Here is a 27,891-nt window from a genome sequence, read left to right on the forward strand (position 1 = left end):
GGTTTAGCTTCATTGACTTCAACAAGAAAAATTGGAGACAGTAGTACAAAGTCTTTTTGATTGGTTGTTCAGCTACAGCTACTTCTGTCTACAATTTTGCTCCTATAATCCACTCTAATGCCTTTGGTTGTTTTGTGTGGTGTTTACTGCACTGTATACTTACGTTGTGGCAAAACTTGGCAGATTTATCCTTGAAGTTCTGGCAACTGGCATAATGTGAGCATATCTTGATGCTGGGAAGAGTTGGGACTCCTTGGTGTATACAGTTTTTGTCAGCAGAGAGACAAAGACTTTTATAATAGACATTTAAAGATCGAAAATAGAGTTGGTAACTTTGGAGATCCATCTCTTTTGTTCATTTGATAGCAATTGTCTAGTTCTTTTTGAAAATGTAACCAATTATTACATGACAATGGACGTAATCCATCTCAAAATAAAGGATTCTGATATATCTGCAGCGAGATCCAACTCTGGGTCTATGTTGGAACAGTTCAGTCAGCAGTGTTCTGTCATTTACCATTTCTGTTTTCAAGGTGGCCAGACATGACCCGTTGACTAGACATATGTTGCTCTGAATGGTGTGCAAGGGATATAATATGTACAACTCCTAAATAATGAGGTAGCTGACATATTAATGAAGCTGTATAATAACTTCTATGATCTACATTTGGGGGAAAAAACATGGGACCAGATCCACAGCTGATGTAAATTGACTTAGCTGTTTGAACTCAGTTATGCCAGTTTAGTCCAGCAAGGATCTGGTACAGAATCTTTAGATCATTTGGAGCCCTCTTTCTTCTCTACAGCTTTGACAAAAAAGGAACTCAACCACTTAAAAATGTACTTGAATTAAATTAGTAAAGATTACTAGCCCAAACACCACATCCTTCATTTAAACTTGATCCATAAGAGGTATGTTTGCATCATGGTTTGAGAAAAGCATCTTTGTGACCCTAAACTGCAATGGGAGCTCTAGGCAAGACTCAAGGAGTCAGTGGGAGTTCTCTGTATGAATCAAAGGTGTTTATAATTGTTTGGATGTCTCCATGTACACTTCATTTTCATGTTATCATGTTCTGCAGATACATTTTCTGGACAGAGATTTTTCCAGGCAATTCTGCTTTTGTGGTCCCTACTTTCTCTATAATTCCAGTATATATGCTTTAATTGTAAAGGCATGCAGTAGTGAAGAGATTAACAATGCCAGATTTAAAAAAAAAACTTAATGAAACTTCTGTCTTTTATTATTGGGTCTATTTTCTTATGTATTTGTTTTATAGTCCTTCACTCTTCTCACTGGACAAAGGGTAAAACTTCCCTCCCACTATGTAATACATTGCTTAGGGACATTTCCATAATTCAAGTTAAAATGGGATGTATACTACAGTAAGAACATTGTTTTATATTTTTTGGTTGTCCTAGGTGTATATTCTTTCATCTGGTATGTTAAGTTGGCTGTAGTATCAGAGGATAGCAGTGACATCTGAAAAGCAGTTTATCCCCTCACGAAAGGTTAGGAATAAATGTTAGTGCCTTTCTTCAGTTTTGTTATATCATGCATTGTGCCTTAATACTAGTAGTTACTTTGATGTCAGATGTTCTTTTAAGGATTTAAGCCTTAAATTGTCCAATGCTAAATTCTGATTTTGTAGGATTTTTTTTTGCTATTGTCAGCTAAACGTTAAAACCATAATGTTTTACAGAACCAAGCAAAGTCACTTGCGGAACAAAAACGATTCCCATTTGCCACTGATAATGACAACACAAATGAAGATTTGGGTAAGATAATTATATAATGTTTATTGGGGTGATTCTGGATGCCGCTCACAGGCACAAAGTTTTGATACTGTAAAATTATAGTTGGTAATTCTGATGGATGCTTTAGGATCACTTTTATCACTCCTTGAGCAATAAAATTTCAGCCTTTTGTTTTTAATTATGTGGAAAGAACATCATTTACCTTTTTTTCCCCATAGTACTTCTTTCTACTCTGCACAGTGGGACATTTCACCATTCATTTGGTCATGCAAATGTGAAGAAAATATTTTCCCAAACCCTGTTAAACACTCATGAACTCTTCCTACTCTCTCTTTCCTGTCATTGCTGATAACTGAAGATTTTCTGGATATTTGAGAGAAGCTTTCTGTCAGGTGAAATTGCTGCTCCATCGAGCTTGGAACTGCTGTTTTTCCTACCTTTTCCAAGTCTGAAAGGGGGGTGGAAGGTTCTTGTGGATTTCTTTCTCTGTGCACTTGTTGGCACACTAGAAGTGCACCTGGTGAAGTGCTGTGACGTTGTTCTACGGTCTTCTGCTTCTGTGCTGAGAGGCAGGTGTCTTCTAAACAGGTCTCTGAGGGAACCCTGTGCTGCTGAGGGGTTTTTTATTATTTATTTATTTTTAAAAATTGTTTGCCATTTTCTCTCTTGCTTCAGCTTGGTCTCTGTCTGGTAGGGGGAAAGTTCTTGGAAGAATTTTGAGGAAGGTTGGAGACTCCCTTATTCTAGCCGTAAATCTTCAGCCCCCTCCAGTGGTTCAGCATTTGCCACATGGGAGCCAGGTAGCAACATCAAAGGAACCCCATTCCTATGTTTGGCTCCAGGGCCTGTCACCCTACCTGCCCTACTCTTCTTTCAGATACATCTTTTCTGGAGCATGTTCTTAGGAGTTTCCTAGTTGTCTGGCATTTTTCTGAGCTTAGGTCCTTCTATTTGTGCTTCTCCTGCTCTAGTAAACCTTAGGGGAAGAAATGTGAATTGTGTGGGGACTCCTCAAAGTGTGGCCTGCTCATATCGCCTACAACATTGTAGGCAGTGTCTTTTCACTGTTTTGCTCCTTGCCCCAATCCTTCTCTTTTCCATAAAACTAGTGTATTCAGTTATCAGTCTGCCCTTATGTTACCATAGTTTATTACCTTGGGAATGATTGTGATATCATATGACTGATGGCTAATGAAGTAGATTTAAGAATTTGGCAGAGAAGAAAGACAAATGAAGAAAATGCAAGGAGCCTCTCTAGCTGCCATTGGCTCTCTTTCACTCCTCATACTGCATCATTACTGTGTGCAGCCTCACCTCCTGACTGGTTCTCAAGAGGTGTATGCATAGTGAAGTTTTTTGTATGTATACAAAGACATATCCTTACATAGTATAAACAAACACTTCACTCTGCCCAGTGCAGACATGTTAATAGTGGTGCAGGTTGGGCTAGGCCCTCTCCTAAACCAATGTCCAGGACAAAATTAAGAACTGTCTCCCCACAATGACAGCACTGTCCACCTGGATGTGTATTTTTTCTTTCCTTTACATCAGCAATGGTTTGCAACAATGCCATCAGAATGTGTTTGCTTTGCAAAAGACAGGTTCACATGACGGAAAAACATTGCAATTCCTGTTAATTAGCACCTTTGTTGGCAATCTCAGCTGAGATGCCAAGGATTGAATAGGCTGAAGAATGGCTCTCTTGTCCCTAGAAATGATCCCTCCAAATCAGGGTTGGGAAATATTGGCATGTGAAAATCTGTACTCAATCTCTACCTGTTCTGTGGATAAATGGATCATTGTTCCCTAAGGTTATATATCCAGCATCTTTTCACAAACACTAAACTCACTGAAAAATATACTACATATTCTAAGTATTTCTGTCATGGTGCTAGATGAACATGTTAGAAAAACGAGTTTTGTGATGAATGTAGATAACCTTAACAAAACTATTGCTTTCATCTTGCTTACTAAAGAATTATTTAGAAAGTGAGAAGTAGCCTGAATTCCTACTGTCTTTTTCTGATAACTCCTCTGACAAACTTAGCTGGGCTGTCACCAAAAACAAATATTTTGACACCTCTTCACCAAGTACTGCATCCTAAAATAAACATAACATGTTGAGTTTCTACTAATAACTCTTCTGATGCTTGAAAAATAAAGCCTTGGTAACTCCTCTGAGCAATACAGTTGTCAAGGTAAACTAACAAAAAAAAAAGTTTGATAACTTTAGCTGTCTTAATATCTGCAGTTATAAGATGTTCTGAACAAACAAACTTGTATCTTAGGCTGCTACAGCCAAATTCTGCAATTCGATGGGCACATGCAGTTCCCATTATCTTCACTAGAAGTTGCATCTGTGTATCCAAGAGCAGATTTTGGCTCTTCAATAAAGTTTAAGAGCTTACTGCCAGACCTATTTAGAAGACCTACTAAAAGCGTTTTATCATAAATGTGTAAAATTTTCATCCCTGACACTTACAACGTAAATACTGCCATAGGTTGAGACTTTTCTCCAGTATAACTGTAAAAGGTAAGTTATCTAAACCGTTCTAAGAAGTATGGCAATCTTCTACAAAAAACATGTACCACTGCTGAGTAAACAAGTGAAAAAAACACAGTAGCCTCTCACGTGAAGTATTTTTTAAGTTAAGTATTTTCAGTTGAAATACTGTGGACTACTCTTTATACCAGACAGTAAGCTGTGGAGGGCAGATATGGCTTTTCAAAACGAAAAATAACATTGTCCAAATGCCCCAACATTATATAAGTGCAGAAGACAGGATTAGGAAAAGCCACAACAAAAGACCTCTACATTCTAACCTATCATCATCTGTCTCTCCCAGTGTTGACCTGTCTTGTCTATCTTCTAGACTCCAAGCTCCTTAGCACAGGATCTGTCTTTGTGTCTTATTCTGCACTGACCACATCAACACTTAATAATATGCAAAAATTAAACTAATCCATTGTAATAATGTCTACCATCTGAGGATTTCAAACTGTTCTATGATCACTAATATATTTAGCCTTACTGTCTTTTATGATATAGAGAACATTTTACACATAAGGAAACTGAAATAGGAAGGCTAGGTGCCTGATTTTCAGATGTTCTGAGCACCCACATCTACATTTGTGGAGCTGCAGGCACTCAGAACCTTTCAAAAATAATCCCTAAGTGACTTCCCTATTATACATAATAAACCTGTGACGGAGATGGAATAGAAACCAGGTCTACTGACTCCCTATACTGTGCTTTAACCACAATACCATCCTATTATTTATATTACTCACTCGCTTGCTGGAACATTAAGGTTTCAAAGTCAAGCGCTCTGAAGTTAGGAAATGACAAAATTAGGGTTACTTCAATCCTAGTCTCCTGGTTCCTTATCCCAGACTCTTTCCCTAACCCACAGGCAATCAATCATTTTTTGTGATGGTATAGAAAAGGTCCAGACGCTAGAGAAAGTAATACAAAAATAGATTATAATAAGTAAAAAAAAAAAAAAAATTTTTTACAGTCTGTTCAAAAGCATCTGGCTGTTGAGTACTCCTGCCCTAACCAGTCCCAGTTCTCCTTCTGCACCCCAGTTTCTTGTCAGCTCATCTCCAATTCCCCTGGTGCTGGTTCCTAGTTCCAGTTTTTGTCCAGACAGTCCCAGTCTCTTCTGGCTCCTCATCTGATCTGTATTCCCCTCTCCCCCCATTTCCCTCACCGGCTCCCATCCTCCTTGCTCAGTCAGTACCAGCCTCCCTCTCTCTTACGCTCCAGCTATCCTTGCTCAGTTAGTCCTAGTTCCTCTTCTCTGCGCCCAACCTAGGGTTGCCAACCCTTCTGGATTGGCTGGGACTCTACCCGAATCTGCATCGATCTCCCGGTGGGTATTGAAAGCAATCCGGGAGATATTAATAGGCCGCTAAAAGTCCAGTGGCAGTGCAGCGGGGCTAAGGCAGGCTGCCTACCTGCCCTGGCTTTGTGCAGCTCCCAGAAGCAACCAGCATGTCCCTCTGGCTCCTAGGCTACTAGCTCTGCCTATAACTATGATAGCATCAAGTGGCTATATTTGGGATTGGGATCTCCTTGTGCTAAGTGATTTATAGTAAGATACTTAGCCCTGGTATACACTGGGGTGGGAGGATCAATCTAAGTTACACAACTTCAGCTACGTGAATAACATAGCTGAAGTCGACGTACTTAGATTGACTTACTGTGGTCTCTTCACCGCGGTGAGTCGACTGCTGCTGCTCCCCCGTCGACTCCGCCTGCACCTCTTGCGGTGGTGGAGTACAGGAGTTGATGGGAGAGCGCTCGTGGGTCGATTTATCACGTCTAGACTAGACATGATAAATTGACCCCAGCTGGACCCGATCCGGGGGGGTAGTGTAGATATATCCTTAGTTTACATTTTGTTAAATGTGACCAAATTTTAGAATATTTGAAAAACTGACACATTATCTATGTTGTTTTTATTTTAATGTGTTTGTAATCTTGCTTTGCCAGCAATTGCCTACGTGTTGATTGGCAGCGGCCTATATGATGAAGCAATAAGACATTTTTCAACAATGCTACAGGTAACTGTTCGCTTGTTCTATTTTTGTAATTTTAAATGTAAAGATGATGAACCTTGAAATCAATCATTGAGGAAATAGATTTGTATAAAATACAGATTGTTATAAAATTCTAGCTTAGAACCATTATAGCATTTGAGGCTGACAAAGCAGATAAAATATTTAACTCTTAATAAATCCCAGGACTTAAATTGGAGAGATTCTGCTATCAGATGTGAAAATGAATACAATGGATAAATGTGGTTTTTAAAAAAATCTCATGATCCCAGTCTCCTAATAAACTACTAAAATATAAGCCAATTTATTTAACTGTTTTAGAAGGAATAGCTTCAAAAGAACAAAAACCATACCTCATTTTGCACAGTTCAGTCTCCTAAAAGTTCACTTGATTAGGACTTCGTACCGTATTAGATTGAGATTTTTTTTTACTACATATTGCCAGTAACTTACTGGCAGAATAACCTCATATGTGGCACTGGCATTATGGGAGCTCCACGTTGTTATAAACCAGACTCCATCCCAGGTTAATACTGGGTTGTCAGTTAAGAACTTGGCTGCTGTAATATTTAAGCAAAATTTTATTTATTCTCTAGTATAAATTTCTTTTCTGATTGGATGGCGTGGAATCCATATTATTTTATCATTCAGATTGTTTCATGGCAGGCTGACAATTTTTTAAAAAGGGTACCATAGCTTAGTCAAACTTGATTTATAAATATGTATCCTTATGGACAAGACGGTCTAATTGACTGAAGCATAGGCCTGCTTTTTAAGCCAATACAGATATAAAATACATCAGTGGTAGGCTATAAAATGCTATTTAAAAAGTTCTGCTTTGTAATGTAATAGCATCCTTCTATGTTTTTTAACTTTTTCTAATGGCATATGTGTTTATTTGTACACTGAGGGTATGTTTGCACTGCAGCTATGCCTCTGTAGTGTAGACAGTTTCCACATCAACAGAAGGGTTTCTTTCATCCATGTAGGTAATGCACCTCTCTGAGAGATGGTAGCTGAAGTTCTTTTGTCGACTGGGAGTTAGGTTGACCTAGCTGTGGTGCTCGGGGTTCAAAATTTTTCACATCCCTGAGTGACGTAGCTAGATCAACTTAATTTTTAGGTGTGGACTGGGCCACCTTAGGGAGGGGGCAGCTCCCACCCAGGGCAGTAGCAGGACCTGGCTGGCTCCATCCTTGGAGGAACCCGTGGCATGGATCAGCCCAGGGCTCCTTGCCTCCCTCCTCCTGCCCAGAGCCTCTTGCTCCTGCAGGCTCTAGAAGATCTAAAATATTGAACGCTGCAACTGACCAGGTATCCAGGGCAGCAGCTGGGAGAGCAAGCAGGGAGTCCCCAGCGATCAGGGAGGGGAGAAGGGGAAGACCACCAGGCTGTTGCCAGGGTGGGGCTGTGCTTCTTCCCGGCCCCTGCAACCACTGGGGACTCCGTGCACGCTCTCGTCTCCGTTGCCTGGCCTTGGGTTGGGCACTTGGCTGGCCACAGCCCTATACCCCCTACGGTGTGGGAACCTCTGAAATAGGAAAAAATTAGCACAAAAGTTACTTATGTGTAGATTTGCTGATGACTGCCCATGCCACATTTTAATATCCGGCATTTTTGCTATAGTTTTCATTTAAAAAAAACCTTTGTGGTTAGAATTATTTTTACCACGGGAAAAGGGGTTTCTCTTCACTCACTCTACTTAGATTTGGTGAAGAGATTTTGCTCATTTTCCAAGTAATTCCCCTGTAGGCAGAGATGAAACATGGACATTTTTAGCTCATAAATTGCAAGTTATGAGCTTGTGATGATGATGGGTTATAATAATCTCTCTTGTGTCTTTACCTGGAGACCATGACTGAGGCCTGTTTAATATTAACACTGAGCATTAAGTAAAAGTAAGCAGCTGAAGAAAGATACCTTCGATTCACTTTAATTTTTTTTAAAGATGGTTTTACGTGTGTTTTGCTCTGAATAGGAAGATCCAGAGCTGGTTAGTGCTATTTATGGACGAGGGATAGCATATGGGAAAAAAGGACTTCATGTGAGTATTTAATAATTTAAATGATTGTCAGACATACTTTCCTACAAACTGTAAGAGATTACAGGAACTATATCAACTAGAATTTATTAAACATATGTACAGTCCCAAAGGCTTTCAGCGTGTATTGTCATGCTATTAATGTTTTCTCTGAAACATCCTCTTCCTCTTATCTGAAGATGCTATATGACTGGGGACCATACCTGTCAGACATCAAAATCTTGGTGTGTGTGTGTGTGTGTGTGTGTGTGTGTGTGTATAATCTCATGAAGATCCCTAAAGACTGATAGGAAGTGGTAGAGGGGGACCAGCTACTTTGTTTAGCAAACATACAGTGAGATGCTCATGATGGCATTACTGTTTGGGCTGTTTCAAGCAGCTTCTATTTTGTACTCTTTGAATTGTCTTATTCATACTCTGTAGTGTTTGTTGCTACCCCTCCTCGTGGGGGGGGGGGTCATCCCTAAATACATACCCCATTCTTGGATTCAAGTCTTCAGTGGCACTAACATGAATAATTTTTGTTTAACTAATAAGTATCTGAACTGTACTTTTGTTTAACACAATAGCACCTAATTGAACCATTTTCAAAGCCGTTTGTAATATAAAGATCAATAGGTAAAGACCAACACAATGATCCAGCGTTTGAAGAGTTGGATATTAATGATTTAAAAAAAATTAGTAAGGAAAAATGGATTTTAAAAAAATAGCCTTTTGTTTTATATAGTATAATTAAGCATCCAGATCCTGTCAGGAAGCTGCAGTTGGCTTTTAGAATTCTGACTTCCTCCAGTCCAGATTAATTGGATGACTCAGTGGAAAATCCCATTATGCAGAACCACTGTGTGCTAGAGAATGTTGACAGGTACTCACTTTCTGTGATCTTCATATTCATTTCTATCTCAGCAAAGAGTTCTCTGGTTCTCTGCACAGCTGATTTAAAAAAAAAAAAAAAAGGTGGCTTCTGTGAGAAATATTTTGAAGTTTTTTTTTCTGACTTGATTCTAAAGATGGGCAAAAGGTTCAGGCAAAAGCTTGAGGTTACTTAAAATTCCTTCCCTTCCCCAAAACCCAAACAAGCAAATGAACCAACCAACAAAAACAAAACTCTTATCTCAAGTGGAGTTTCTCTAGCCCAAAACAACAGAAGAACCAAAGAAGCTATAAAGTCTAATGTGGACTTTGCCAATCTATTTAATGTGTAGTTACTCCAGTACTAGGATAATACATGGCAGTACTGCAAAACCTTTAGATAGGTAGGGGAAGTATTGGGAATGCCACCATATTTTCTAACCGAGATCATCAAAAGGTCTAGATGACACTGGTTTAAAGCACTAGTGCTCCGCACGGTTCCAATCGTTGTTGCAGGTGAATCAGTAGTGATAATGGTGGTAAACTTTAGGGAAAAGTTTAATATAGACAAGGCCTAAGGAAATATTTTCTTCAGAGACTTGGGATAAAAAGAGGAGGCCTTATGAACCAGATATAATATTATCTGTGTAGACTCTGCAGCTAGTTTCGTCATGGTTCAGCTAGGTTATTGGAGATACAGATGTCTTTGAGTTAACTTGATTTTTGAAAGTCCTTGAAACTATGAAACACAGCACTGGCCTTTCTGGCCGATGCAGCTAATGAATTGCTAATTTGTTCTTCCGGATAAAGCTTTCCTCCATTCATGGGAAGTAGTGTCAGGAGGAGCTTGTGATGTCACAGAAGGGAAGGAACTCCGATCACATTTATTTAGCTGTAGCTGTCTCTGCTGGGACTGCTTTACTCAGCAAGAAAAAACAGTTAGTGTACACTGAATCAGACTAAACTGTTTTATGGTACACATTGTAGATCGAGGCGGGAAAACATTTTGGCCTGAGGGCCACATCGGGTTTCCGAAATTGTATGGAGGGCCAGTTAGGGGAGGCTGTGCCTCCCCAAACAGCCAGATGTGGCCTGGCCCCTATCTGACCTCCCCTGCTTCTTGCTCCCTGACGGCCCCCCCACCCCATCCACCCCTCCCTGTCCCCTGACTACCCCCCGTTGCCTCATCCAACCCCTCCTCTCATTCCTGACTGCCCCTCTGGGACCCTTGTCCCATCCAACCACCGCTTCTCCCTGACTGCCCCCCCGCCACCCCATACAATCCCCTCTTCCTGATTGCCCCCCTGGAACCCCTGCCCCCATTCAACCTCCCCGTCAGGGTTCCCTCCCCACTTTGAATTCTAGGATACAGATGTGGGGACCTGCATGAAAGATCCCCTAAGTTTATTTTTACCACCTTAGGTTAAAACTTTCCCAAGGTACAAATTTTGCCTTGTCCTTGAACAGTATGCCGTCACCACCAAGTGATTTAGGCAAAGAACAGGGAAAGGACCACTTGGAGTTCCTATTTCTGCAAAATATCCCCCCAAGTCCTTACACCCCCTTTCCTGGGGAGGTTTGAGAATAAACAAGATGAGCACAAACCAGCCTTGGATTTTTAAGATCTAAAAAACCCAATCAGATTCTTAAACAGAACTTTATTAGAAGAACAAAAAAAGATAAGAGAATACCTCTGTAAGATCAGAATGGAAGATAATCTTACAGGCCGCCAAATTCAAAACATAGAGAATCCCTCCAGGCAAAACCTTAAGTTACAAAAAGACATAAAAACTGGAATTTCCTCCACACGTTTCCTCCAGCACAGCAAATTTCACAAGCCAAAACAAAGAAAACCTAGCGCATTTTCTAGCTAGATTACTTACTAACTTTACAGGAGTTGGAGGGCTTGCATCCTTGATCTGTTCCCAGCAAAGGTATCACACAGACAGACAGAGACAAAAGCCTTTCCACCCCTCTGGATTTGAAAGTATCTTGTCCCCTCATTGGTCATTTTGGGTCAGGTGCTAGCCAGGTTACCTGAGCTTCTTAACCCTTTACAGGTAAAAGGACTTTGCCTCTGGCCAGGAGGGATTTTTACAGCACTGTATTCAGAAAAGTGGTTACCCTTCCCTTTATATTTATGACACCCCCCTGTTCCCCGCCCTCTGACCGCCCCGACCCCTATCCACACCCCTGACCACCAGCCCTAACTCCCCTGCCCTCTATCCAACCCCAACTGCTCCTTGCACCTGAAGCACCGGTGACTGGTGGCGCTAAAGCCATGCTGCTCAGAGCACCAGGATAGGCAGCTGTGCCGCCCGGCTGGAGCCAGCCACGCCATGGCGCAGCACAGAGCACCTGGTCAGGCCGTGGCTTTGCAGCTGTGCTGCCCAGCAAGACCTCGCCGCCCAGAGCATTGCGTCAGTGGCGCAGTGAGCTGAGGTTGCGGGAAAGGGGGAACAGCAGGGGAAGGGCCGGGGGCTAGCCTCCCAGGCCAGGAGCTCAGGGGCTGGGTAGAAGGGTCCCGCGGGCCGGATGTGGCCCGCAGGCTGTAGTTTGCCCACCTCTGTTGTAGAGCCTCATATTTTTTGATTATAAGGGAGAGTGACGATGACTTTATATTAGTTGACAAAATACACTTCATAGTACCACGATTCTTGGTGGAGAGATTTTGAGCACTAAAACATAATGCTTATTGTATAAGGAATATTTGCAGTGCAACCCCAGTAGGTGAATATGAAACACTGAGGAGTCTGTTTGCAAAATATTGCAGATGATGCATATGGATAAAAGGAGTCCCTTTTAGTAATTAAGTTTTGGTATACAAACAGCTTGTTCAGTTAATACTTGCACTATAAAGCATCTTGTTCCTATTAGAAATGACAGTGAAGTACTTTGATGGCTGGAGGTTACTGTTTATTGATTGTTTTTTGACCTTTGTCCTTAAAAATTATTAGTGTAACTCTAAGATCACTTAGTATAATAAGAAAACATGCACTGACTGCTTATATAGTTTAATTTATCTTTTTAAGGACATAAACAATGCTGAGCTTGCCCTATATGAGCTGAGCAGAGTAATTAGTCTGGAACCAGATCGCCCTGAAGTATTTGAACAGCGAGCAGAGGTGAGATTTTTCTTTCTCAGACTTTTCAATTGCAACTCTTTCAAATATTTAAAAGTATTTCTTCTGGCTTAATTCACCTTTTTAATGGTTAAAACTCTTGCTTTCTCCACTAAATATATCTCCCTGTTTAAATGCTTTTAAAGTATACGTATTTGCTACAAGAAAAGTACATATTTCATGGTATTTGTGAAAACTTGTACAGAATGTTTAGTGACTAAAGCCAAATAGATTGGCAGGTAATTGACATAAACAAGTGTTTAGCTTTGTATATATTGAATAACGCAGAATCATACTTTTCTTTGTAACTCATTGTAATGAATCAAAATAGTGCATAAAAACCCTCTTCAGTTATGGTGATTGTACTACAAAAAAATCCTAAGTTCAATCATATTGCATTAAGGCTGCCAGTTAAACCATCCAACATTCAAATTGTGTGTTACTATAGCACTTTTGTGCTCAGAAACATAAATGTGATTAATCAAGAATTCCGTAACTTTTAACTGAAGATAATGTTCTATGTAGTCAATTACAAAAATGTGCACAATTTCTGCAGCCCATCATCTCCCACAATTCTGGATGTCTGGGCTGCTCCCCTCCTCTCTGCAGTTATCGAAGGTGGAACAAAGTCTTGGTGCCTTGTGCTCTGGCCGCTCTCCCGTTCTCCCACTTGCTGCCAGATTCTCTGCCTCCACCGCAACATGTGGACAGTAGTTCTGTCTCTCCTGCCTATTTTCTTCAGTGAGCTTTTTGGCACTTTGGGTGATGGCGAGCAATGTTCTCCCTTTCCTTCTCCCTGGTTCGGTTTACAGTCTGCGACTTAACCCACCCTGCTCCTCTGCTGCAGTGTCTTTCTGCTGCCTCCTCTGCACCTCTCAGGCATGACAGAGCAGCCTGAAAAGCACCAAACAAAATCTAAACGGTTCTCCATTTGTGAGACAGCCTTCCTGGGCTTGGCAGATGGCTGTACCCAGTCTTCTGTCCGTAATTCAGTTAGGTCTTGGGGCTATGACTTGGAAAGGCATGTGGTATCCCCTACTCACCAGAGCAGTTGCCTCTCCAACTTGGGAAAAATGGATGAGGAATCTCTGAGCAGAACAGGGAGAGGAAGACCCAGCCAGCCAATTTAGGGGATAAGCCCAATGGGCCCTAGAGACCGCTCCCTTTTCCACTGAGGACAGTGAATTGTCAGATTCTGAATCCGAGCAGGAGTAGGTTAAAACTCAGCAAATATTTTTTTTCCCCCTGAGAAATTTGAGGCCAGGCGTTGAAAGGTTGTCTCCACTGTTCATATTCAACATGAATAGACACTACATTTCTACCCTCAAAATCCTCTTGTGAGGTTTCGATTCCTGAACAATCTTTTGAAGAAGTGATTCGGGATGAATGGGACAAGCCCAATATGGGCAAGCACACTGACAAAGATGACCTCAGGTTTTATAAGATTCAGGAATCAAAAGCTCCTATTGCAGAGATAGTGAAGGTTGATACCACTGTAAGGTCCTGAGCAAGAGATACGGTTATCCCCTCAGAAGGGGAATTCTACCCTAAGGGCTCCACAGATAGTAAGATGGAGGCCACTCAAAGACTTTTGAGGATCCTCAGCCACCTTTAGGGCATCCCCAGCAGCTATCTGCTTTGCAAGGGCATCTCTCTCCTGGATGGAAAATCTCAGGTCCATAAAGGGTAGAGATCACCCTGACTTGGCTCTATTTTAAATAGTTTCCCTGTCAACAGCATTCATAGGTGAGGCCTCAAGGGGTGCAATGAGGTTCTCAGCCAGAGCCATGGATTCCAGTTCAGTAACCAGCAACCACTTACGGCTCCATCCCTGGAAGATGGATACCCACTCAAAGCATGTTCTGTGCTCTGCCAAGTTTAAAGACTCCATTCTTTTCAGGGAAAAGCTACACAGGGTAGTGGCGGACCCAATGTGGAAAAATCTAGTTGGGCTTTTCTGGTTCGACTTACTGCCTTCAGAGAAAGTACAGACCGGCCTTCAGACAGAGAGGATCCTTTTGGCCTTCATCCTCTCAGATACACCAGTGAAGGCAGAGCAGGTTCTTCAAAGGAGAGCTGTGGGACCAGGCTTCGGGGGAAAGCCCAGAAGGAACACCACCCTTTCCAAAGCCTCTTTATGACAAAGACCACGTAAGCCTCTGCCCAGAGCTGAAGCTAGAGGGTAGGCAGAATTTCCTGTTTCCTGGAGGAGTGGATTGCATTGCCAACAGACAGGTGGGTCAGGGAGATAGTGAGTCCAGGATTTTCCCTCAAGCAACGGGCTCCCCCATCCATTATTCATCCATTCCCCCATCTCCCACAACCCTATAAAGTGTAATCTGATCCAGAATGAGATGTCTTGTCTTTTAAATATGGGAGCAATTGAGAGTATTCCCTCAGAAGCACATGATGACGGGAATCTAAGCCATTCTTGTCCTCAAAAAGCTCAACAAATGGATGAAGAAAACAAAGTTTTGGATGGAGACTCTGCCATCTATAGTGTCATCCCTGTCTTGGGGAATTTTCTGACTTCAGTGGACCTGGCGGATACATGCTTCCATATTTCTATCAGATTTTTAAGGTTTACTTATGGCAGGAACCATTATCAGTACAGGATGTTCCCATTTGGCCTGTCCTCGGCCCTCAGGGTCTTTGCCATCAATTTCTTTGTAATCAGCCAGACTCAGGTCACAGGGTATCCAATGACATCCCTTCCTGGAATTCTGGATGACATCTTGATCAGAGCTCCATCTCTGTCATTAACACACACAGCCAAGTCTTTGACATTTAATCTCCTGTAGCTACGCTTCTTTGTTACCATTGTCAAGAAAAGCCTCTTGATTCCATCCACCAAAAATACCTTACTTAGGAGTGGACATGGGCAAATCTTTGCTATCAAGGTATCTATCTCTAGAAAGGTTCCAGAAGATTCAGGACCTTCTTCCATTATTCTGGAGCCACATGAGGCCTACTGTAGCACTGGGCCTTCTACTTTAGGCCTCCTACTGTTGTGCACAGGGGTCACTCCATGGGTGCAATCACACATCAGGTGCCTTCAAGGCTCCATCTTAAATGTGTGGGACCACTCCCCAAAACACATTAAGTATCATCAAAAGTCCTGATGCAGGTGCTTATCATCTTAAAATGGTGGTCAGCCCAGGGCAATGTCCATGAAGATATGCCCATATGTCTTCCAGATTCTCTGGTTCTCACAACCTAATCCCAGCCTGGAGGACTGGGGAGCACACCTGGGGATGCAAACAGCTCAAGGCATCTGAAGCCTGGAGGAAATGGCTCATAGTGTAAACCACTTAGTATTAATAGCAATCAAGCTGGCACTGTGATGGTTCCAATCCAGTATAGTGGGGAACCACACCCTAAATTCATTATCACGTATGTGAACAACCCAGGGGAAGCAAGGAGTCCAGTGCTACACGTAAAAGAATGGAAATTATGCGGTGGGTGGAGCACTTCTCCTATCCCTGAGAGTGATTCATCCAGTTCTCTTTTAAACCCTGTTATAGTCCTAGCCTTCATAAGCTCCTCAGGCAAGGAGTTCCACAGGTTGACTGTGCACTGAGTGAAGAAGAACTTCCTTTTATTTGTTTTAAACCTGCTACCCATTAATTTCATTTGGTGGTCCCTCGTTCTTATATTATGGGAACAAGTAAATAACTTTTCCTTTTTCACTTTCTCCACACCACTCATGATTTTATGTACCTTGATCATATCCACCCTTTAGTCTCCTCTTTTCCAAGCTGAAAAGTCCTAGCCTCTTTAATCTCTCCTCATATGGGACCCGTTCCAAATCCCTAATCCTTTTAGTTGCCCTTTTCTGGACCTTTTCTAATGCCAGTATATCTTTTTTGAGATGAGGGGACCACATCTGGACTCAGTGTTCAATATGTGGGCGTACCATGGATTTATATAAGGGCAATAAAATATTCTCCGTCTTATTCTCTATCCCTTTTTAATTATTCTTAACATCCCATTTGCTTTTTTGACTGCTGCTGCACACTGTGTGGATGTCTTCAGATAACTATCCACGATGCATGTCAGGTGTTTGTCCTTAGTAGTGTGATGTTTTCAGGATCCACGGGTTTGCTGGTGCGACAAAGTGGGAATTTTCTGTAATATTTTTATGAAGCCTGGACATGCCTCAGTTTCCGTTGCATTGCTTTGCATTACTTTGCATTGCTATCCAATGGGCATAAATGGGTTAATGCTGCAAGTGATATGAAGTAGTTGGGTCACCTAGTTGGTGGAAGGAATGGGTCATTAAAGGCCTGACTGAAACCAGCCTCTGTCAGTGACAAATCTGGAAGGACAACAGAATTCCTAATAACTGAACAATTGACACCCAACATCAAGAAACTCCAGCAGGTGGGCATGTGAATTCAGCACGTCTCTGCCTGAGGATAAAGAACCGAAAGGTGTCAGGTAGCTGAAATAAGGCTTACCCTTGCGGGTGAGACAGAGCACTCACTTTGGACTGACAGAGACCGAAGTAAAGAGCCAGCATGGACCCCACGTGTGCTTGGCACTGGAATGCTGGCTTGGCCTGAATGGGGACTGTGTCTTAGCCTTTATTTCTGTATGCTAACCTAAGGACTTCCCAGTGCTGTGTTCCAGTTGACTAATAAACCCTACTCTGTTTTGAAAAGACAGCCTGCCGCAAATGCTTGCTGAGGTGCTTTGATCCCTGAAGAGTGTAAAAGTCTATGACCAGGAGTCTTTCAGTGAGACTCCATGGGCAGAGTTCATGGTGTCAAACAGGAGTGCTGGAGCTCAGAGGTTCAGTCTCAGGAATTGAGGCTGCATGACATACTCCTAAGAAGGAGTGGGATCCCTTAGGGGTCTGCCACACAGAAGGGGTTCCTCCAAGGGACTATTTAAAAGTTTGCTTGTAGCACGGAGCCTGTGGCCTGGTAGAGAACCCACAGGTAGGCAGATTTCTTAAAGTAATCTAATTAGCCAAGTCAGTGGTCAGGCTGCTTTTTCCAAGAACCTGTTGCTTGTGCTGAGAGCCCTGACAAGTCATCTCTTTGAACTACTAACACCAGCATCAGCATTCCATTTCAGGTTTCAGAGTAACAGCCGTGTTAGTCTGTATTCGCAAAAAGAAAAGGAGTACTTGTGGCACCTTAGAGACTAACCAATTTATTTGAGCATGAGCTTTCGTGAGCTACAGCTCACTACATCGGATGCATACTGTGGAAACTGCAGAAGACATTATATATACACAGAGACCATGAAACAATACCTCCTCCCACCCCACTCTCCTGCTGGTAATAGCTTATCTAAAGTGATCATCAAGTTGGGCCATTTCCAGCACAAATCCAGGTTTTCTCACCCTCCGCGCCCCCCCCCCAACTCACTCTCCTGCTGGTAATAGCCCATCCAAAGTGACCACTCTTCTTACAATGTGCATGATAATCAAGGTGGGCCATTTCCAGCATAAATCCAAGTTTAACCAGAATGTCGAGAGGGGGGGGGGGGGTTTAGAAAAAAACAAGGGGAAATAGGCTATCTTGCATAATGACTTAGCCACTCCCAGTCTCTATTTAAGCCTAAATTAATAGTATCCAATTTGCAAATGAATTCCAATTCAGCAGTTTCTCGCTGGAGTCTGGAATTTGAAGTTTTTTTGTTGTAAGATAGCGACCTTCATGTCTGTAATTGCATGACCAGAGAGATTGAAGTGTTCTCCGACTGGTTTATGAATGTTATAACTCTTGACATCTGATTTGTGTCCGTTTATTCTTTTACGTAGAGATTGTCCAGTTTGACCAATGTACATGGCAGAGGGGCATTGCTGGCACATGATGGCATATATCACATTGGTGGATGTGCAGGTGAACGAGCCTCTGATAGTGTGGCTGATGTTATTAGGCCCTTTGATGGTGTCCCCTGAATAGATATGTGGGCACAGTTGGCAACGGGCTTTGTTGCAAGGATAGGTTCCTGGGTTAGTGGTTCTGTTGTGTGGTATGTGGTTGTTGGTGAGTATTTGTTTCAGGTTGGGGGGCTGTCTGTAGGCAAGGACTGGCCTGTCTCCCAAGATTTGTGAGAGTGTTGGGTCATCCTTCAGGATAGGTTGTAGATCCTTAATAATGTGTTGGAGGGGTTTTAGTTGGGGGCTGAAGGTGATGGCTAGTGGCGTTCTGTTATTTTCTTTGTTAGGCCTGTCCTGTAGTAGGTGACTTCTGGGAACTCTTCTGGCTCTATCAATCTGTTTCTTCACTGCCGCAGGTGGGTATTGTAGTTGTAAGAATGCTTGATAGAGATCTTGTAGGTGTTTGTCTCTGTCTGAGGGGTTGGAGCAAATGCGGTTGTATCGCAGAGCTTGGCTGTAGACGATGGATCATGTGGTGTGGTCAGGGTGAAAGCTGGAGGCATGTAGGTAGGAATAGCGGTCAGTAGGTTTCCGGTATAGGGCGGTGTTTATGTGACCATTGTTTATTAGCACTGTAGTGTCCAGGAAGTGGATCTCTTGTGTGGACTGGACCAGGCTGAGGTTGATGGTGGGATGGAAATTGTTGAAATCATGGTGGAATTCCTCAAGGGCTTCTTTTCCATGGGTCCAGATGATGAAGATATCATCAATATAGCGCAAGTAGAGTAGGGGGGTTAGGGGACGAGAGCTGAGGAAGCGTTGTTCTAAATCAGCCATAAAAATGTTGGCATACTGTGGGGCCATGCGGGTACTCATAGCAGTGCCGCTGATCTGAAGGTATACATTGTATACATTGTATACAGGTATACATTGAAAATGAAGTAAGAGTGGATACAGCTGTAGGTAGGAGGAAGGGCAGTGTAGATACAAGTCTAATAGGTTATACTGGTAGTAAAATAACCGTGCCTAATAGGGTACAGAATGTGAGTGAGGCCAAACAGCAAAAATTAAGATGTTTGTACACTAATGCAAGGAGCCTAGGTAACAAAATGGAGGAACTAGAGTTACTGGTGCAGGAAGTGAAACCAGATATTATAGGTATAACAGAGACCTGGTGGAATAGTAGTCATGACTGGGCTACAGGTATTGAAGGGTATGTGCTGTTTAGGAAAGACCGAAATAAAGGTAAAGGTGGTGGAGTAGCACTGTATATCAATGATGAGATAGAATGTAAAGAAATAAGAAGCGATGAAATGGATATGACTGAGTCTGTCTGGGCAACAATTAAATTGGGGAAGAAAACTATTAGAGCCTCCCCTGGGATAGTGCTTGGGGTGTGCTATAGACCGCCGGGATCTAATTTGGATATGGATAGAGCCCTTTTTAATGTTTTTAATAAAGTAAATACTAATGGAAACTGTGTGATCATGGGAGACTTTAACTTCCCAGATATAGACTGGAGGACGAGTGCTAGTAATAATAATAGGGCTCAGATTTTCCTAGATGCGATAGCTGATGGATTCCTTCAGCAAGTAGTTGCTGAACCGACTAGAGGGGATGCCATTTTAGATTTGGTCTTGGTGAGTAATGAGGACCTCATAGAGGAAATGGTTGTAGGGGATAATCTTGGCTCAAGTGATCATGAGCTAATTCAGTTCAAACTGAATGGAAGGATTAACAAAAATAAATCTGCAACTAGGGTTTTTGATTTCAAAAGGGCTGACTTTCAAAAATTAAGGAAATTAGTTAGGGAAGTGGATTGGACTGAAGAATTTATGGGTTTAAAGGTAGAGGAGGCCTGGGATTATTTTAAATTAAAGCTGCAGAAGCTATCGGAAGCCTGCATCCCAAGAAAGGGGAAAAAATTCATAGGCAGGAGTTGTAGACCAAGCTGGATGAGCAAGCATCTTAGAGAGGTAATTAAGAAAAAGCAGAAAGCATATAGGGAGTGGAAGAAGGGAGGGATCAGTAAGGAAAGCTACCTTATTGAGGTCAGAATATGTAGGGATAAAGTGAGACAGGCTAAAAGTCAAGTAGAGTTGGACCTTGCAAAGGGAATTAAAACCAATAGTAAAAGGTTCTATAGTCATATAAATAGGAAGAAAACAAAGAAAGAAGAAGTGGGACCGCTAAAAACTGAGGATGGAGTGGAGGTCAAGGATAATCTAGGCATGGCCCAATATCTAAACAAATACTTTGCCTCAGTCTTTAATAAGACTAAAGAGGATCTTAGGGATAATGGTAGCATGATAAATGGGAATGAGGATATGGAGGTAGACATCACCATATCTGAGGTAGAAGCGAAACTCAAACAGCTTAATGGGACTAAATCGGGGGGCCCAGATAATCTTCATCCAAGAATATTAAAAGAATTGGCACAAGAAATTGCAAGCCCATTAGAATTTTTAATGAATCTGTAAACTCAGGGGTTGTACCGTATGATTGGAGAATTGCTAACATAGTTCCTATTTTTAAGAAAGGGGAAAAAAGTGATCCAAGTAATTATAGGCCTGTTAGTTTGACATCTGTAGTATGCAAGGTCTTGGAAAAAATTTTGAAGGAGAAGGTAGTTAAGGACATTGAAGTCAATGGTAAATGGGACAAAATACAACATGGTTTTACAAAAGGTAGATCGTGCCAAACCAACCTGATCTCCTTCTTTGAGAGAGTAACAGATTTTTTAGATAAAGGAAACGCAGTGGATCTAATTTACTTAGATTTTAGTAAGGCGTTTGATACTGTGCCACATGGGGAATTATTAGTTAAATTGGATAAGATGGGCATCAATAGGAAAATTGAAAGGTGGATAGGGAATTGGTTAAAGGGGAGACTACAACGGGTCCTACTGAAAGGTGAACTGTCAAGTTGGAGGGAGGTTACCAGTGGAGTTCCTCAAGGATCAGTTTTGGGACCAATCTTATTTAATCTTTTTATTACTGACCTGGGCACAAAAAGTGGGAGTGTGCTAATAAAGTTTGCAGATGATACAAAGCTGGGAGGTATTGCTAATTTAGAGAAGGACAGGGATACCCTACAGGAGGATCTGGATGACCTTGTAAACTGGAGTAATAGGAATAGGATGAAATTTAATAGTGAGAAGTGTAAGGTCATGCATTTAGGGATTAATAACAAGAATTTTAGTTATAAGCTAGGGACGCATCAACTAGAAGTAACGGAGGAGGAAAAGGACCTTGGAGTATTGGTTGATCATAGGATGACTATGAGCTGCCAATGTGATATGGCTGTGAAAAAAGCTAATGTCGTCTTGGGATGCATCAGGAGAGGTATTTCCAGTAGGGATAAGGAGGTTTTAGTACCGTTATATAAGGCACTGGTGAGACCTCACCTGGAATACTGTGTGCAGTTCTGGTCTCCCATGTTTAAGAAGGATGAATTCAAACTGGAACAGGTACAGAGAAGGGCTACTAGGATGATCCGAGGAATGGAAAACTTGTCTTATGAAAGGAGACTCAGGGAGCTTGGCTTGTTTAGCCTAACTAAAAGAAGGTTGAGGGGAGATATGATTGCTCTCTATAAATGTATCAGAGGGATAAATACCAGAGAGGGAGAGGAATTATTTAAACTCAGTACCAATGTGGACACAAGAACAAATGGATATAAACTGGCCACTAGGAAATTTAGATTAGAAATTAGACGAAGGTTTCTAACCATCAGAGGAGTGAAGTTTTGGAATAGCCTTCCGAGGGAAGTAGTGGGGGCAAAAGATCTATCTTGCTTTAAGATTAAACTCGATAAGTTTATGGAGGAGATGGTATGATGGGATAACATGGTTTTGGTAATTAAATATTCATGGTAAATAGGCCCAATGGCCTGTGATGGGTTTTTAGATGGGGTAAGATCCAAGTTACCCGGGAAAGAATTTTCTGTAGTATCTGGCTGATGAATCTTGCCCATATGCTCAGGGTTTAGCTGATCGCCAAATTTGGGGTCGGGAAGGAATTTTCCTCCAGGGCAGATTGGAAGGTCCTGGAGGTTTTTCGCCTTCCTCTGTAGCATGGGGCACGGGTCACTTGCTGGAGGATTCTCTGCTCCTTGAGGTCTTCAAACTACAATTTGAGGACTTCAATAGCACAGATATAGGTGTGAGGTCTTTTTTAGGAGTGGTGGGTGAAATTCTGTGGCCTGCATTGTGCAGGAGGTCAGACTAGATGATCAAAATGGTCCCTTCTGGCCTAAATATCTATGAATCTATTGTCCCCAAATGTAAAATAGTTATGGGTAAGGACAAAGTCACAAAGTTCAGCCACCAGGTTAGCCGTGACATTATCGGGGATAGTGTTCTTGACGGCTTGTAGTCCATCTTTGTGTGGAATGTTGGTGTAGAGGGCTTCTACATCTATAGTGGCCAAGATGGTGTTATCAGGAAGATCACCGATGGATTGTAGCATTCCATTTGTCTATCATAACCTGCTTTCTGATAGCCATAATGTTTGCCACATGAGTGTCTGAGCTGGTGGCCTTATCTATGCAGGAGCCTTACTGCTTGTTCCACGAGGACACAGTGGTGCTCAGAATTCTGGAATAGTTTATTCCATGCTTCCCAAGAGGAGGTTCTTCCCTCATTCTATCTGAGGTCACAATATCCTACCGAGAAGAGGGAGTGCACCTTTGATGTCAGAAGAGCCTGAAAATCTACTTCAAACATACAGAATCCTTGAGAAGGTTGGATGCCCTATTCATGTCTTTCCATCCAAAATGCAAAGGACCCAGAGCTTCCAAGCCTCCATTGCTAGATGGATTAGTCTGTGCATTATGGAGGCATACAAGGCACCAGAGTCTGATCCTAGAAGGGTTCAGGGCATGCTCTCAGCTATCCCTGGCTAACTCATAGGCAGAAAGAGCAAATGCACCCACACAAGCAATTGGCAAGGCAGCCACCTGGTCAACGGCTGCTACCTTTACCAAGCACTATAAGGTGGCCTTCCTGTCATCTGCAGAAGCTCCATTTGGCAGGAAGGTGCTGGAGGCAGTAGCCCAGATATAAATCTTTTAAATGGGGAGGGATACCTTTTTTCCTCCCCTCTCTTCTTTCTGACCTTTTCTACAACCCTCCCTACATCTCTTCACCTCTTGCTACTTCCCAGACATCCAGACTTGTGGGAAATGCTGGACTGCAGAACTGAAAATTTCTTACCGACGGTTTCCTTTCTGCAGGTAGAGGCTCCCACAATTCTACCCACCCCAAATGGTTTTTATAAGACAAAAAATCAGATGCTGGCATGGGATTTTTACCATGTGAACGTTTTATGGTTCACTGTACATAGTTGGTCTAGTTACCTCTGGGACTGTTTTTACTAATACTGTTTATACAAGCTTTTATGGCTTTGGAATAACTCATCTGATAGTAAGTGGAATCAAAGGGGGAATGACCCAGAGCTCATAACTCCAAGACTTTGATTTGCATCAGTGAGCTGCAGAAGGAAGGGGAGCTGCCCAGACATCCAAGTTTGTGGGAGACAATACTAGCAGAAAGGAAATGATGAGTAAGAAACTTTCAGTTCTTTTTGCAGTCCAAATATCAAGAAAATGAACATCTGTCAAAATACGACATAATGTGTATATGACTTTTTCTAATAAAAAGTTCTGATTCACAGTTTTTCATGCTATTTTAGGTATGGTGGTTCTGCAATACTCTCTTAATTTGTATCTAGGGGTGTATATTCTAGAGCTGGTCAAAAAAATTTCGATGGAACAGTTTTTTCTGTTGGAAAATACCATTTTGTTTGAAATCAGAAAGTTGATTGTGTCAACTTCAACTATTTTGACAGAAGTTTTAAAGTGAATTAAAATTAGAATAGACTATTTCAACTCATTTTGTTCTGACGTTGTAGGATATTGTATTGACGTTATCAAAACGAAAGTATATTTCCAAATATTTTGTTCTTTGAAGTATTTTGAGATTTTGACTTTGTCCTGAATCAGGAGGAAAAACAAATGTCAAAATGTCAGAATTTTCAGTGGGATGAAAATTCTGTTTTCTGACTAGCTCTAGTAAATGCACAAATTAAACTACATGTATACTTGAGAACAAGATTAATTGTACAGGCATGAAAGCGAAAGCATGTTGCAAGATAAAACAGTTTTAAGATTGCTCAGCATGCACTAGGACAACTCAGGGTACTCTTTCTAGGTTAATTGCTTACTTTGGATTTATAGATATTGTCCCCCCTGGGCCGAATTAGTGAGGCACTGGCTGATCTCACCAAAGCTATTCAGCTGCAGCCATCGGCACGACTTTACAGGCACAGAGGTACTCTTTACTTCATATCTGAGGTTAGTTTTTGCCATTAGATGCTACTTTCATGAAAGAATAAGGATTTCTCCCCTCCCCATTGAAAACTGATCTTCAAATAGTTGTGATTGACCAGCAGTTTACTTGCCTTTTTAGAGAATTGTGATCCAAGGAGGCCTTAAAGTATTTTGTTTTCATGAATAACTTAGTGGAGAGGAGCAAAGTGGAGATACATTGTATAAAAATTAATGCAGACAATCTATAATCTCATAACTACTTTTGTGCCTTCTGGGGTCTGTGGGGGTGCGCAGAGAAACTTGCTTTGGTAGTGAATACCATAATTGCCAATGGGGATTATGGTTGGATACTCATTTTTAAAAAGGAAAAATATACAGAACTACTGCTCTGTGTGTGTGTACACACACCCCAGACCAGCAATATAAAACAATCTCTTATCCTTGCAAAATGCTGAAATCCTATCTTCTTGCGATGAAAATAATTATTACAGTAAAAGCTGTTTTATCCGGCACTTCTCCAGCCAGAAAGCTCTATAAATTAGCATTTCTGATCTTTATTGAAATTCTGGTTATAGTGCAGTTGGTGCAGGGCCAGCTGGGGGTTGGGGCATGGGAGGAGGTGTGGCGCACGGGCTCTGGGAGGGAATTTGGGTGCAGGAGGGGGCATGGGCTCGTGGGGGCTGGAGGCTGGGGTGCAGGAGGTGGTGCGGGGTGACAGATCCAGAGGGCACTCATCTTGGGTGGTTCCCCACAAGTCGTGGCTGCTCCTAGGCAGAGGCATGATGAGCAGCTCTGCACGCTGCTTCTGCCCACAGGCACCGTCCCCGCAGCTCCCATTGACTGCGGTTCCCAGCCAATGGAAGCTGCGGAGCTAGCGCTCGGGGTGGAGTCGGGGCAGTGTGCAGAGTCGCCTCCTGCGCCTCCGCCTAGGAACAGCCGGGATAGGTTGTTGCTTGCGGGGAGCCGCCCGAGGTGAGTGCGCCCTGGATCCGGCATCCTGGATCTGGCATCCTGCACCCCTTCTCACACCCCAAACCTCTGCCCTGAGCCCCCTCCCTCTTAGTTAAGCAGCATTTTTCACTTACCAGCACTCCCTCTCCCCCCACCCCCTTCCCCCAGCATGCCGAATGAAACAGCTTTTACTATATTATTATTATTTTGGCATTTTTAAGGACACGGCTTCAGGTTAGTTTAGATATTGTTACCTCAGAAATGGTATGCACATTGAATAGCTGATATCCCAAGGGGATGATGTGAAATCAATTTATTCAGTTGACTTCACTCAGCCTATTTTCAACCCATTTCTCCATTCAATTAATCCAATTTTTTTCTTGCAACAGTTGCTATGAGAGGAAAGATGGAAATAAATTGTGCTGTACATTCCCTTTAGTTTGCCATTCTGACTGACATTTGGCTATCTCTGCTGCTTTATATGATGCTGGAGCTGAATGCCTTCTGTTTTCCTTCTTAAGGATGTTTGCTTTCCTTGTTCCTTCTAAAGAAGAGGCATTTTATGTCAGCGCTGTTGAGATTGAGTCAGCATCTTAGTATAAACCTAGAACTCCAGATCACTCCGTTGGAGTAAAATGCATACATGTAACCATAAGAGGGTTTGTCTGTATTCCTCTTTATCAGCTAGATCTAGCAATTTCTGTGTCCTCTGAAAGCTGTTTTTGTCCAACAGGACTATGCAACAGCTCATGAAGACTTTCAGCGCTCCTTGGAACTGAACAAAAACCAGCCTGTAGCTATTCTATACAAAGGCTTAACCTTTTTCCATAGAGGACTTCTGAAGGTAAATTTGTTTTTAAATATCCACTTACAGAACAATGCCTTTAATATTAAAGTTACTTCTATAAAATATTCTAGCTATTGTAGAAATTCTGTAGGTGTCCTTGTTTTTTCTCATGCCTGAGATAAATCATCATACCAAACCTTTTTAGGCTCTGTTAAATCCAGTGGCACTTCTTGGTTCACTGAAAATATATCTGATGCATCATAGTGACATGTAGATATCAGATACTCTCACTGGAACGCATGTGAATGATGGAATATATGATGTCAAATAGGGACAGATTTTCAAAAGTGCTTGCCACCCAGGGGCTGACACTGAAAATGTGTCCAGTTAAGTTCAAAATTTCTTTCTATCAAATGAAAAAGAATGCCTAGGAATATTGGCAAGGAAGGGGGCTGGAGAGGAAAACAGTGGTAGCTTCCTTACCTCATGGATTAGGAGAGGGTAAGGAGGGATCCTCTCCAGGTAGCCAGTGCGGATTTTTACATGTGCATTTCATGTATGTCAAACTTGAAACTCTCATGCATACATTATGGAAGGGAAAAGCCATGTGCCTCCAAAGACTCGAAACAGAAGGCAAATAACTCCCCTTCACACAAAATGGATTTTCTAAAAATCACATGATTTTGGAGGTCTGACTCAGATTTTTTGAGTGGTTGAGGTTAACAATACTGGATCTGTTCCTAACTTACTGGAGTGGGGGGAGCTGCTGGTGCTTTTTTCTCAGGGTTCCTCCCTTCCTAGTCCATCTCCCGGCTGCTGCTTGTTTTCCCCTATACTTTTTCCATTCCTGAACTTTCAATCAAAAATCAGGAAAGAGAAGATTAAGGACCTTAAGTGGTCAGGCTGTCTATTGTAAATCTTATCTTAAAGTAGCACGGGGGCCCTTGGTAGTGAACTAGATCCCCAGTGTAGTGCTGACATGAGAGAAACGTGCTACCTACTGAATCACCGGCACACTGGGTTACCATTGGTGCACTTCTATCCAAATTGTGATCTAAACGCACCCTGATTAATTTGAGACTTGATGAGATAGATCCTGGAGTGGATGCATGATTGTAATTAGTGCAGTAACTGAATTCTTAACACACTCAAACTAGAATTGAAATACTGTAATTTGCTGGTTCTGTCGTTTACCTGTTCTCTAATTCAGAACACTTATATTCATTTGTTTAAATCCCACCCTTGCCTCAGGGCTTAGTGGGCCTTAAGTTCTTCTACTGACTAAAGTCCTGCCTGTGCTGTTTGTCATTTAGTAAAGCATTAAACTAAGAAGTATCAAGAGAATTAATTTGAGTCCTAGTTAATGAGCTATGAGTCTGAGGTTTAGGTTAATGAAGTCTGGACCATATAAAGTAATTTGAACTCCAACTGACATGGCTGTGCCAACAAAAACCCTACTGTAGATCAGCAAAAAAGATTATTTTGCCAGTGTAGCTTATTTCATTTGGGCAATTAGTTTAAGCTATACCAGCGGTAGAACTCTTTTGCCAGTATAAGTTGCATCTCCATGAGTGCAATATACTGGTATATCTATCCTGGCAGACTGGTTTAAGTGTAGACTAGGCATTAATTCCCTCTGTAGGGCTTTGAG

At 42.0% G+C, this 27,891-nt stretch overlaps 1 protein-coding gene across 9 annotated transcripts in view; it reads left to right on the forward strand.

Moving 5' to 3' along the window:
* Positions 1 to 27,891, forward strand: part of TTC13 (tetratricopeptide repeat domain 13) — a 98,114-nt gene that overhangs the window by 21,746 nt on the left and 48,477 nt on the right. For 7 of the 9 annotated variants that reach the window (XR_012158142.2, XM_073338030.2, XM_073338027.2 and 4 more), the window contains exons 3-8: positions 1,704 to 1,779; positions 6,257 to 6,327; positions 8,300 to 8,365; positions 12,247 to 12,339; positions 24,410 to 24,526; positions 26,187 to 26,297. Coding sequence is in view for 8 of the 9 variants with exons in the window: in XM_073338030.2 (XP_073194131.2) it covers positions 1,704 to 1,779; positions 6,257 to 6,327; positions 8,300 to 8,365; positions 12,247 to 12,339; positions 24,410 to 24,526; positions 26,187 to 26,297 (534 nt within the window). In the remaining variant the exon portion in view is untranslated. The remainder of the gene's footprint in view (positions 1 to 1,703; positions 1,780 to 6,256; positions 6,328 to 8,299; positions 8,366 to 12,246; positions 12,340 to 24,409; positions 24,527 to 26,186; positions 26,298 to 27,891) is intronic. The other 2 variants (XM_073338026.2, XM_073338029.2) reach the window with 2 other exon arrangements.

This window comes from Lepidochelys kempii, chromosome 3 (genome assembly GCF_965140285.1).
Source record: "Lepidochelys kempii isolate rLepKem1 chromosome 3, rLepKem1.hap1, whole genome shotgun sequence".
NCBI classification, from domain to species: Eukaryota; Metazoa; Chordata; order Testudines; family Cheloniidae; genus Lepidochelys; species Lepidochelys kempii.